The sequence below is a fragment of the Colias philodice genome, chromosome 3 (assembly GCF_061535455.1).
Source record: "Colias philodice isolate Cphi_HAF_F1 chromosome 3, ilColPhil1 Martin Lab GWU primary, whole genome shotgun sequence".
NCBI lineage: Eukaryota > Metazoa > Arthropoda > Insecta > Lepidoptera > Pieridae > Colias > Colias philodice.
This window is the reverse complement of record NC_143088.1, coordinates 1,731,923-1,745,318: the sequence shown is the minus strand read 5'-3', so window position 1 is coordinate 1,745,318 and position 13,396 is coordinate 1,731,923. Positions and strand designations below refer to the sequence as shown.

Below are 13,396 nucleotides of genomic sequence, written 5' to 3'. Positions count from 1 at the left end.
ATAGATAAAAAATTAAAGTTTTCATATTATTTTATTTGTGATATAGCTAGTTTTTGGACTGATTTTGAATTGAATGTTTTTCTACTCATTAATTTTACTTTTCTTCACTATAGGTGTTTAGGTGTAAGTGAATGGAAGTCAACATTAGGCACAGAAGATGGAACCGTTGAGACTGGAGAGGGAAGTGGAGCTAGTGGGGAGGAAGCTTGGGGGACACCTTCATCTGGCGACCTCTCCGATAATTTACCAGATTCGGATCATGGCACTCTATCGGTACATTAAACAATGAATACTCTTTGCTTTACTAGTTTTAAATAAATACTTAAAATTAACTAATATTATACGGTTAAACAATTACAAACTTATTTCTTACAATCATTGGAAAAATAAAAAACGATATATAGTATATATAATATGTTGAAACTATTTTCTTTTCACTTATTAGGATGAATCCAACACAACATCGTTTTTTATTATATATATATATATATATATATATATATATATATATATATATATATATATATATATATATATAGAGTTCTCTTTACAGTCTGCAGAAATGCTGAAATAAAATGATGTGTTATTATGTAGTTGAACAGATACCAATTATTTCAGTCACCTACAAAGTCTTCTTCATCATATGCTGGTGATGATGATACCGAACTTATGATGGACGAGCTTCTAATGGCACCGACAATAACAGGACCTACTACTTTAAGGCCACTTTTACCTAGGTAGCTATCGTAGTTTTAAATATACTGAAATACGTTTAACTAAAGGGACTTATCAATGTATGTTGTTTTCAGAGATGTATTTAGAAGAAGACTAGAACCATTATTAGAAGAAGAGTGCTCTGACAGCGGCAGTGAAGAAAACAAGCCTACTCCTACCAATTCGGATGACCAGGTGAATATCTTAAAATACAGAACTTATCTAAAGAAAATTTAAGAATGATCATTGTCATTTATGTTTAGTAAATGTATCCAAGAATGATGTGGAAGACCTTTTGGAGTCTCGTAGATCCATCAATATAGTGTTCAACATAATTGTATTAGTCTTTAAGTAATAAATGTTTATGAAACTTCAGATGCAGTAATCTACTTCAACATGTTGGATACCATAGCATGTGAATGATAAGACGATTAATGTGCTTGTTGCATGATCCAAAATAACGATTTTCTATAATTTTAGGTTCTTCTCGGGGTTCCGCATTAGATTGTTTTAAATTTTGTATTATTTTCATACGTTAGACTTACTCTGGGGTTATTGGCAAATGTGAATAGAAAGTAGATAGGTTGTAACTCACATTGTGACTGGTCCGCTGGTGCGGCACTTGACGCAGGGCAGCGAGTTTGGCCCCGATGCTGACGATTGTTGCGACGCGCCGCACCTACCGCCTTCTGCTTCCGAGCCGGGTAAGTTATATAGCTAATGGCATATATCGATGATATAGTGATTATAAGAATATTTACAATGAAACACCAATCTAGAAATAATGCATTTCATGGAACATGATTATTTATTGATGCAATTAAATCGTTCGTAAAACTAAACAACGAATAAAGGAGACTGAAAAACTTAAAATGTTTTTAATAAATAGTTATCGACTTCGTATCCTAATTATAAATGAAAATGATTCAATTGAAATAAAATTCTCTTTGAATTTCATGTTTAGTTATGTTGTATTTGACGATTAAGCAAACATTAATCATTTTTTTAATGTACGACTGTTGGTACAACGTTTCTTATTCTTAGGCAATAGGCATGTATGCATGATAAAATAGCGCCGTTTAAATGTCAGTACATAGCATGGAAATATGTTTCCCCTATTAATTGATGTTATTTTAGTATTGACTGATTCAGTGTATTTATTGTTGTTTTGGATGTGTATCATCCTTCTTTATTTCATTGTGTAACCACATGAATAATTTATTTATCATAACTATCTAATATTTATTGTCTTTCGTGTAACGTTTTTTTATATGTATAGTTATAATAACGACATTTTATGCTACGAAAAACACTTTCTCCTGATCGCGCTTAATATTATAATGCTCAATATACTCAATTAAATTAACTAAATTAAAATGAAAATAATACTTTTCATTCATCCCGGCTTTGCCAAACTTGATAACGGTGCCCAATTCTATGATAATATAAGCTATATTCCAGTGTAAAAAAAACGGGACGATATCCTTGCAAAACATTACCTGTTTTAAGTAACAGATAAAAAAGAGCTAGTAAGCACGTAAGGATATCTATCCTTTTTCATCTGAAAACAAATGGTTCGTCATGATAAGTACTATTCCAGAAGCAGGGGACGGTGTGCGCGGCGCGGAGGTCGCGGTGGATGGCGCGGGGCGTGGCGCCGCATGCGACCTGAGTCCAGACCGGACTCCTACCAACGAAGTGCCTTCGATACCCTTACAATCTGGTTAGTACTACTAAAAAGCGATAAGTTTTCGTTTTAGATATAAAGATCGCTTAAAGAAATTGGAAGAAATGCCACAAGATAGGTGAAAATCCAACTTTCTCTGTCTGAATGTCTTTCGCTTCTCTAGAACCAAAAACTTCTGAATAGTGAAGATACTCAATTCACTTCTTTTCCAGTTTCAAAAGAATATGTGGAACGAGTGTCTGTTGGCGGCGGCCGTCGGGACTCGCTCAGTTCAGCCAGTACCCCCTCCACACTCGAACGCACCACCATACACAACCCCACACCGATGCATCAGCTGTCACCAGGTTGGACTTTGATAACATAAACTTCACCAAGAATATTAGTAATGTTAAATATTTAGAAAAAGTATAAACATACGTAAAAATTATCTAGCTCAAAAACGTGTAGTTTTTAATGTTTTTAAGAATAAGTATCTGACTTCCATACGTTAGGTCCTGTAACATCTCTTATTCTTAATTCAGTGTGAATTTGTGAAATTATTGATTTAACGGTAGCATAAAATCTTTCTCTTTATTTATGGTACAGGAGCCAGGAACAGATTTTATGACCAAGTTCCTCTCAAGCGGTAATTAGTAAAATGCATCAAAGTATAGTATTATGAAGCCTCGTGAACGTCAGCTGGAGCTCGGTTGGGGGGAAGAGCGGTTGTAGCCTCCCGTATCAGCTGACGGTTTTTCCACCAAGATACAGCCAGCTGACCTATATATTTATCCACAGTTACATATATTAAGCTATCATCATGTAAATTTTTGTTTGAGAGGAAATCACGGAAAATAAATTTTTTTCTTTCATGTTCGAGACACCAGCTGACGTATAATACACCATGTTGTAACCAGCTGATTTTTTTTTTTCGTTGAGATATTGGGTTAGCTACAATTTGACAAATTTTTAGCTGAGAGGAAATGAATGAATGAATGTATTTTTTTTCCTACGTGCGTGGGAAGCTACAACCGCTCACCCCCCCCAACCGAGCGCCAGCTGACGTTCACGAGGCTTTATAATACTATACTCTGAGGCGTCTGACGAATTATCTCTTGAGAGGAAATAATTAACCAAATTTGCACCTGGCTCCCGTACCATTATTTATATCACTGTTATTTTATATATTTATTTTTCTTTGCTTTTTTTCTGCTATAACGTATTCATCGTCTGAAACTATTTCATTCACTGATTTAAAAATACTAAATTGATCCTCCTATTCTAAACAATAAAACATTCAATACATTTCCGCCTTAAAGACATTTGACATATAATAAATAAAATATAATAAATAATAAATAAAATCTTTATTTATCCATACCTTCAATATTACACTGTGTATGCCACTCAATTTATATAAACACAATACTTAAAACTATGGACATTATCGTCTAAACTAGGCCGAGCCTGTATCTTAGACGATAATATCTTCCCACTATGTAATATAAGCTAATTATTCACAATAATACAAGTGTGATACAAGCGTTCACAAAGTTACAAAAATTATAATAACAAAGACGGTAATTTGACATTTGCGTACTTGATAATTCTTAGAATATTGGACCTTATTAACCGATCGTTGGTGACGAGTAAAACAACAACGAAAGTTATGGACTTAAGCTCAATTTTACAAAACATTTAATTTAAAAAAGAAGATATAACAAACAATTCAGCTTCGGAGGCAGTCCCAGAGCCAGCAGCAGCGGACCGTCCGGCGACGCCCGAGCGCCTCACGCCGCGGGCGGAGATGCGCCTCGCGCTCGACCGGGGGAGGGACATGCTGGCGGAGCAAGAGAAGTCCTTGGTGAGATTTATAAAATAATTTTTGATTGAAGTAGCTAATTACAATTATTTTATTTCAAATTTCAATTTCAAATTATATCAAATTTTATTATTTTATTATTGGTCAAATTAAATTTATTTTAATTTGATGTATTGTTTTTTTATTTGAAGTTGAATGTTCTTGTATGGAACTCCTGAAATAAATCAATTTTATTTTATTTTTTATTTTTATTTATTTTATAAAACAGACTAACTGCTGTACACAGATAACTAAATAGTTACGTTGTGTGATAGGTTTTGTCTTAAAGAGATTTTAGCGACCCCACGGCGTGGCGTGGGCCCCAAGGCGTGATTGAGTAACAGACAGACAGACGGAGTTACTTTCGCATTTATAATATGGATGTTATGTGATGTAGGGTGGCGGGTCCGACCACTGGTCGTTTCGCGCGGCGTGCCAGCGGTCGCTGGTGCGGCGCGTGGCGAGCGCGGACGCGGTGACGCTGTGCCGCCGCACCGCCCCGCATACTACTTCGCACAGTTCTGTATATGCTTGGAAAGGTAAGTTTTTAGTTTTATAGCGTTAACATTATTATTTTTTATTGAACATCTAATAGTTCGCACAGTTTTGTAGATACTTGGTAAGGTCCATTGCTTTACTGTTCAATTTTCACTGATATTGAATATGTGTTTATAAAACTATTGCTTATTAAAATTACTTTTATGGGTGAACTCTTGGGTGAACTTATGAAATTACAGTCATAAGTTATAACAATAAATAGTTAATCAAGATAGTGTTCTTGTGATTAGCTCTATCTCTACATCAGAAAAATAATAATTTTGAGCATTTTAAATATTTATTACATCTTTATTAACAAAATCTGAAATAACCAAACTAATAAAGAAAACGCCACAAGTTGAAAAGAAAACGAATAAACGATATAGAAAAAACTTATTGAGATACATACAATATTTCTTAAAACAATAAAGACAATCAACCAACAATACTGAATAAATTAGTAACAAACAAATTTCAAAATCATCCACAGCTCCAGAAAACGAAACGAAACTTATGGAGATGGAGCAACTGGCACGAGCGGAAGCTCAGACGATGCGTTCGCGGACGCGATCTCAATGCCAGAACGGGAAGATGTGAGTATTTATACTTATTCATATGAATATTTAGGATATATTATAGAGTTCGATAAAGATATTAAACCAATCTTACTTTACTGATATACTAATTAACTGACTTTAAAATATACACTTGAAGCACCAAATTATATGTGGAAAATACTAACACTAATCTTTATATTCGACTTTTTCTTCTCTTTGAATCGGACTGTCAAATTATTTTAAGATGTGTGATGGTATGCTAAAATAATATGCCTTACAAGACAAGCCAGCCTGCTCTGCTGGCATGTAATTTTCTGTGCCATTTTCTTTTGTACAAATGTGCAGTGCAAAGAAAAAAAGTACCATACTAAATGTTTCGAAATCGCAAAACTTTGACCAATTCTTTTAAAAAAAGATACATTATTGTTCATTTTCTGCTATGTCCTTTCTTGTTTATACAATAAAGTCTTAAGGTTCTATGGAGCTCTTCTTTGGGGCTATTTAATAATAAAACTTTTGAGTACTAATATTTTTTATTGTGCATCCTTTACTATAGTTCGCGAGCGACTGACTGTACATGACCCGCATATTATACGGGTTATGTACAGTTATAATAATTGCATACTCGTCATATTATCACCACAAGCATTATAAATAAATACAATATACTATTTAGTTTAAAACATTTGTTGATCCATCGACAAACACTTCCAGTCTGGGTTTCCTCCGACGCCGCGCGTCGTCCGATAGCCCCCGCCGGGAGCCGTTCGTACTGAACAGCGCGCGCCCGTTCTCCCCGCGCCGCACCACTGTGAGCAACCACGGCTATTACAAGATCTGCTTTGTCAATGGCCATATCTAAGCACCCCGCTGGATTTAACCTTCCTTTGCTATCTTTCAGGTCGCACGCAAATGCATTTAATAGTTTGGTTGATGAAATAAGAGGCCCTCTTCACATTGGACAGCGTTGGCCCAATGATCTATGTTTGCCGTCATTACGGTGATTATGAATAAACATAAGATAAACATCTACAATGGCAGCCGATCATACACATTTAGGCCCTATACTTTATCGTGATTGTCTCTACTTGCCCAACGCTGCCCATCGTGAAGAGGGCCAATTATAAGTAAAAAGGTGTAGATAGGATGAACGGCACACTAACGCACACTAGAAGACTTTCAGACGGCATGATTGAACTATCGTGAGCTAAGAGACAATTGAAGCAAAATATGGCTTATAAACCACATTTCGTAGTGCCATTTCCGGAACTCTAATAACCTAACGACACCTTTTTGCTTAAAATAATCATTGGATAGATATTGAGTGCATTTGAGTGCAAGCAAGGACTAAGCTCAAATGTTTTAGGAGTATTTTTGTCGAATGTATACGATTTCTCGAGGTTGTCTTTATATGAATTTGGAAACATTCTCTGAATGCTGGTATCGGAACTCGCATCTTTAACTGCCAACTGTTTCTAGTCTTTTTGAGCTTACTCTTTGTGGAAGCATTTTTTTTCTATTAATTAGGATATAATTGATCGGTACAATAAATAAAAGACGGTTCACCTTACATCGTATTTCATTAATCTGAGCTTTGGTACACTTTAAGAAGCACCAAATTTTTAAGGTGAAGATAGCACTTAAGTAGTTTCATAGTTTTAATAATGGTAGGAAATATAAAATTCTTTAATACAAGGACAATTGAGATACTCCAAAGTTTGTTAGCAGAATTGTACGGAATTCAAAATCGGCTACAATAATATGGTCTAATAGGTAATAAGATTGTTAATGTACGACAATCGTACGCTGTTATTTTCGAAAAATTTCGCTAAAATTGTTGCTAATTTTAAAAATTGTTGTGCAATGTGTCTTTTTTGACATTTGGTCAATTGTTCTTTGCTTATTTTATAGTTAAATAGCGGTGTTTTCTGGGACAATTCGCGTTGTAACCTTTGCACAGACTGTTTTAGCACAAGTACATATTGCATTAATAATTAACATTGAAAATGTAAGAAAACCTAAACAGTCTCTTGCCTAGGTTATTTTGAGAATGTTACCATAACACGTATCATCTTCTTCAACTGACAACCAAACCTGTCAAAAAAGTGTCAGTTTTCCCGCCAAAATGTACATTAAATACCATAGATTAAGTAGAAGATGATACGTCAAAATTGGCTGAGAAGTTTAAATCCAGCTTATCAACAGCCTATTAATCGACCGTCTTGTTTAAATCTGTCCATTTATTGGAACTAATGTTCTAGAAATACATTTTTAATCAAATTCATAGCGCTTTTATTTCGCCCTGCTTGTTTGCAACCCTATCCTTTCCAACACAATATTTCTAGATATTTTTGTACTTTGCTCGATGTTGCATTTATATTAATACTTCAACAATCCCATAATAATACAAATCGTATAAATGACACTTCCCACCACTATAATTACACAATATAGTCAGACTAAAACACTAAACAATTTTGAACATTATTTACAAGGCACGCATCAAGTATATATTGTTATTAATACAAATTCTTGCAGGAAAGACAATTCGACAAAAGATTTTGGAAACAAGTGACCCGGAGAAGACAATCTTGTGGTTCCATCAGCCAAATCTAAAGACGTTATAAACATAAGTGTTCACAGATAATAATAGAAGACTTAGAGGTGACAGAGAGTAGGTAGTTAGTGCAAGTGTTGCCATTACGGACATTTTAAAGAGGTTAGGGAAGTGTGGATAGTGAATTTTTAAAATAATGGACTTTTAGTAAAGGGAATGCCAAATGTTGTCAGGTACGTAAGTAATGCCAAAATTACGAACGAATGGGACCTGTCGATTATTCTTCATATCGTAGGTAGGCTCTTGGCTTAAATATTGTAGATAGGTGTTACAAATTGTAAGGCCTAAAGTGTGGAAACTGTGAGAGCGGTCTAATGTTTCTCATACATTGTTGTACATAGTAACATAGATATATAATTTGTACTAAGCTTAAAACTTTGTATAGTTACTTGTTTTAATGCGTACGCTGTTGACTATTGAGAAAGTAAATCGTTTCATATAATAATTCATCTTTTTAGACGTCCTTCTCATTCTAGTTTTGAAGAGCTGGTCCTTTGGGTGGCTACATATTTAGAAAATCTATATACATTTTTAAATTTATTATTCCTTGGCTGGTTGAACATTTAAAGTGTTAACTTTTTTCTACGATAAATTTATTTTGAAAATAGACAAAGAAAGACAGAACAAGATATTTATATTTGCCCAACTACATTAACGATATTATCATACTAATATTTCTTACACAAGTGAACAAAAGGCTTGGAGAAGCTGTAAAAATGTGTAAAATAATTTTTAATATGATAACATTGCGTGTTCAACCAGTTGCCTATGAACAGCTTGTATTTGCGTCTCGCGATAATCTGTGAACTGTTTTTTGTAGTTAAATGTGACGAATTTATTAATTTTAAACCAGATCAATTTTTAAAATCTTGTTTGTGTCATATTTCAAAGGTGAAAAATAAATTTCTCGATACTATTATATTTTTCATTTTTCAGTCATTCCCCAATTCTTCATACTTACCTTTCTCTACAAAAGTAGTTTCAATTTCCCTCGAAAGTTAAATCTATCAATTGGCTAAGTTTCATCAAAATCTCTCAAGTTTACATACTTATTTAATAAAACTACCGCCGAATTTATAATTTCAAAGTAGGGGAAAAGCAAATAAAACAATCTAATTGGAATGTAAGTACATTTATTAAATTCATCAAGTAATCTAATTAATTGGTAGGTAAATACATTTGTGTTTAATTCTATTATAATCAATATATTCTATCTATCCTTAGCACCCCAAAACAAGGCTTCATTTTTACAAAATGAAACTTTTGTTTTACAATCGTTTGCATTATTAATGCTATGGCTTGGTGCTTACAATTAAATTCAGCAATATTTTCAAAATAAACGTAAAAAATATCCACGTTATAATCATCTACAAAACCGTGACTTTAACCCTTTCATAAATCCAAACTCACATAGCAAAGGAGGCAAAATAAGAAAACGCGCTTAAAAAAGTACTTTTTGCCTCATTCGCTAGGTACAATCCGTTTATTTTATTTACAGCTAAAATATAAGCACGAAATTAGAAGCAATAGGCACTGGCAGGTTTGTCAGACTTAAATTAAAAATATACATCAACTGACAGTTCTGATAAAAAAAAACAATTTTGGCGCCAATTTATATGTCAATCTATACTTTTTTATTTCTAAACAGGCAACTTATTTTACAGTATTTGTTCTTATTATAGTCATAGTATTGGTAACAGGAAGTAAATATTCTTTTATTTTAGAAACATCTGATTTATTTTAATTATAGCTTGTACATTGTATAGTATAATCTGTAAATATTTCATTAAAAATTGGCACAATGTTAGTTAAATATGGAAGAACTACGAGAATAATATTAGTTACGTACCTATTAATTATTATTTATAATCATTTGTTATTTTAAAACTTAACAATATGCGAGATTCCATTGTCATAGAAATTGTTAGAAAGCATATAAAGAGTAAATAGATTTTATTCTAGAAAATAAGAATTGGCCGGAATTCAGATTCCCAAATTTCAGTAAAAAATAAATTGATTAATCACAAATTCAACATAGATTTCAGAGAATTCAAATTTCAGTAAAAAATAAATTGATTAATCACAAATTCAACATAGATTTTATTGTCACATAAAGGCAGTGATTAACTATCACAAAGAAATGAGCTTTTTATTCAGCTTTCGCTGTTGATATAATATTACAAACCATAGACAATATAGACACATTGACACCATAGATATTTTTGTCTTTAGTTTATTATCATAATTTATCGTTATTTATGTGTGTAAACCTTGGTGTAAACATTGATAGTTCTGACGGTATGATATATTATACTATACTTTGATTTCACAAAAAGTCATCTATGATTACAGAAAACAATTTCAAAATCCAAAAAATTTCGAAACAGCTTTTTTTTCACGCGTGACTATCTATGGATGCTTTTGAAATATTTCCTGTAGGTACAAGAGTATTATTCGTTCGGAAATTATTTTGACAGCTGCGTTTATTCCCGCCATTCTCTCGTCGCTTGGAATGTCCGAACTTCAGACGATGTGAAAGTCGTCAATCCTTGTGGCCCTATAAAGGAATTGTTAAATATATAATAATACTAGTGGTCCGCCCCGGCTTCGCCCGTGGTACATATTTCGCAACAAAAGGTAGGCTATGTCCTTTCTCGGGTATCAAAATATCTCCATACCAAATTTCATGCAAATTGGTTAAGTAGAATAGGCGTGATTGAGTAACAGACAGACAGATAGAGTTACTTTCGCATTTATAATATTAGTATGGATGTAATGTGTTTATGTTTGAATATTTATGTTTTGATATTGTTGAGTATATAAATTTATAATGTAGTTTATGTGTATCTGTGAATGCTATGGTACAAACTGTCTTTGTAAATGTTTGAAGTTTCTCGTTTTGACACTTGGTGCTATCTGTCTTTTTCATGGCTGCTCTGTGCTGTACTGCTGTGTAATGTAACGCGTTTAACTTTTAATAAATACATCGGTTGTAAAGAAGAAGTTTTATTGAAAATATTACCAAATCCCAACAGGTTATGGGCCCAGGCATATTTAAAATATATTTTCAATAAGAGAAATCTATAAAAGAGCAAGATTACAACCGGTGTAAAAACTAACCTAAAATGGAGGTCGCGAACTCAATGAAAATTGAGAAGTTTGACGGAAGAAATTTTAAACAATGGAAATTTCAAGTTAAATGTGCATTACGAGCAAAAGGATTGAATATCGAGAAGGCAAGACCTACGGAAACCAGTTCGCAAGTGCAATGGGACAAAGATGATGGCATGGCAATGTTCATTCTGACATCGTCCATGGATTTAAACCAAATATCTTTAATAGAAAACTGCGAGACTGCTAAACAAGTTATGTCAAAATTAGAAGCTATCTATGAACAAAAATCTGAATACAACAAGATGTTGATTCATGAAAAATTTTATCAATATTCATATAATGGCAACGATACTATGGCACAGCATGTGTCCAAGGTAGAAAGCTTGGCAAAGCAACTACGGGAGACTGGTGAGAAAATCAGTGACACAGCAATTATGACAAAAATTCTAAGTACATTACCATCAACGTACCGTTCACTCAGACAGGCATGGTTGTCACTTGATGAAGGAAGTCAAACAATTCAAAACCTCACTTCTCGGCTAGTAGATGAAGAAGCCAGCCTTGCCAATGATATAAATGTTAGTGAGACAGCATTAGTGACATCAAAAAGTAATTTCATATCAAGAAGTGAAAATAAACAGAAAACTTCAAAAGATCAACAAAAAACAAGTCATAGATTCATATGCTATAATTGTAACAAAAGAGGCCACTTCGCTAGAGACTGCAGACTGCCAAAGAGAAAGCATGATAAGAAACCTAACAATATGTTGGCTTTCAGCGCTGCACTGAAGGAACATGATGAAGAGGCATGGATTCTTGATAGTGGAGCCTCAATGCATATGACATTCAAGCGGGACTACTTCTGTGAGTTTAACGAGTGCCAAGAGAACAATTCTGTTAAATTGGGTAACAAACAGAATATAAAAATATGTGGTAAAGGAACTGTACTGATAGACAAAAAGGTTAATGGTTCATGGGAGAGGTGTAAACTTGAAAATGTTTTGTATGTACCCGACTTGAGAAGAAACTTATTTTCGGAAGGTGCTGTGACAAGAAAAGGATATATGATAATGAAGAGCAATGAAAAGGCAATGATTATGAAGAATAATGTTGTTGTTATGATGGCATATCTATCAGAAACTAACCTATATGAGTTAGATGTCAAAACAATAAAACAAGAAAGTTGTAATTTTGTGCAAACAGATATAAAAGTTTGGCATGAAAGATTGGGACATTTAAATGTGAAGGAACTTCAGAATATGTGTAAAAATGGTATAATTCCTGTTACATTGAGTGGAAATCAGGATTTTATTTGTGAAGCGTGCCAGTATGGAAAGCAAGCAAGGCGCCCTTTCTGTAAATCAACCAGAGGTCCAACACAGCCTGGTGAAATTGTGTACAGTGATGTTTGTGGCCCTATAGAAGAACTTTCTGTGTCTGGTATGAAGTACTTTGTTTTATTCAAAGATGGAGCTACAAGCTACCGCCATGTTTACTTCATAAAGCATAAGAGCGAGGTATTTCAATGTTTTCTTAAGTATAATGCAATAGTGAAAAACAAATTTCAACATGATTTGCACATATTACATACAGATAATGGGTGTGAATATGTGAACCAAGAATTTACATCATATCTGGAGAAAAAGGGAATAACACATGAACGTACTGCCCCTTATACCCCTGAACAGAATGGGAGAGCAGAGAGAGAGATGCGTTCAATCATGGAAAGTGCAAGAACTATGTTGTATGCGAAAAACATTCCTTTAAACTTGTGGGCAGAAGCTGTCAACTGTGCAATATATTTATTAAATAGAGGTACATCAAGCCAAACAGGAAATGTTACACCATTTGAACTGTGGCATGGAGTTAAGCCTAACTTGCAACACATAAGAATATTTGGGTCCATTGGTTATGTACATGTACCAAAAGAAAAGCGAAAGAAACTTGCAAAGAAAAGTGTGAAGATGTTGTTAGTTGGGTATGAACATGAGAACTACAGGATGTTTGATCAAAATACTAGAAAGATTATAATATCGCGGGACGTGAAATTCGATGAATACAGTATGCCAGAAGAAAAACAAAGTTTTGTAGAAGTAACAGCTTCACAAGAAAGAGATCAAGATCATTTTACAAGGTCTACTCCAGAGGATGAGTTTCAAGAAAGCAGTACTGATGATAGTATGAAGAGATCAGAGGATTTAGATGTAACTTATATCCCTCCAAGAAGTATATGTTTGGAAGAGGAAGAACAGAGAAACATCACACTACGTCCACGTCGGAATAGAAACCTAGAAGTAAATATAACTGAATTAGAATTACCTAACACTTAT

General features: G+C 33.8%; 2 protein-coding genes across 5 annotated transcripts in view; one reads left to right on the top strand and one right to left on the bottom strand.

The window, feature by feature from the left end:
• The window catches only part of PsGEF (Protostome-specific GEF), a 50,683-nt gene extending 41,825 nt beyond the window's left edge, over positions 1-8,858 (top strand). Inside the window, exons 22-32 of the mRNA XM_089713905.1 lie at positions 114-273; positions 619-737; positions 810-909; positions 1,346-1,418; positions 2,315-2,437; positions 2,614-2,745; positions 4,114-4,244; positions 4,639-4,780; positions 5,269-5,371; positions 6,050-6,146; positions 7,874-8,858. Coding sequence (XP_089570031.1) covers positions 114-273; positions 619-737; positions 810-909; positions 1,346-1,418; positions 2,315-2,437; positions 2,614-2,745; positions 4,114-4,244; positions 4,639-4,780; positions 5,269-5,371; positions 6,050-6,146; positions 7,874-7,951 — 1,258 coding nt within the window. The 3' untranslated portion in view covers positions 7,952-8,858. The remainder of the gene's footprint in view (positions 1-113; positions 274-618; positions 738-809; positions 910-1,345; positions 1,419-2,314; positions 2,438-2,613; positions 2,746-4,113; positions 4,245-4,638; positions 4,781-5,268; positions 5,372-6,049; positions 6,147-7,873) is intronic.
• A 1,149-nt stretch (positions 8,859-10,007) lies between these two features.
• Positions 10,008-13,396, bottom strand: part of pot (zona pellucida domain protein papillote) — a 75,550-nt gene continuing 72,161 nt past the window's right edge. For all 4 annotated transcript variants that reach the window (XM_089712653.1, XM_089712677.1, XM_089712669.1 and 1 more), the window contains one exon: positions 10,008-10,509. In XM_089712653.1, coding sequence (XP_089568779.1) covers positions 10,436-10,509 — 74 coding nt within the window. In that variant the 3' untranslated portion in view covers positions 10,008-10,435. The remainder of the gene's footprint in view (positions 10,510-13,396) is intronic.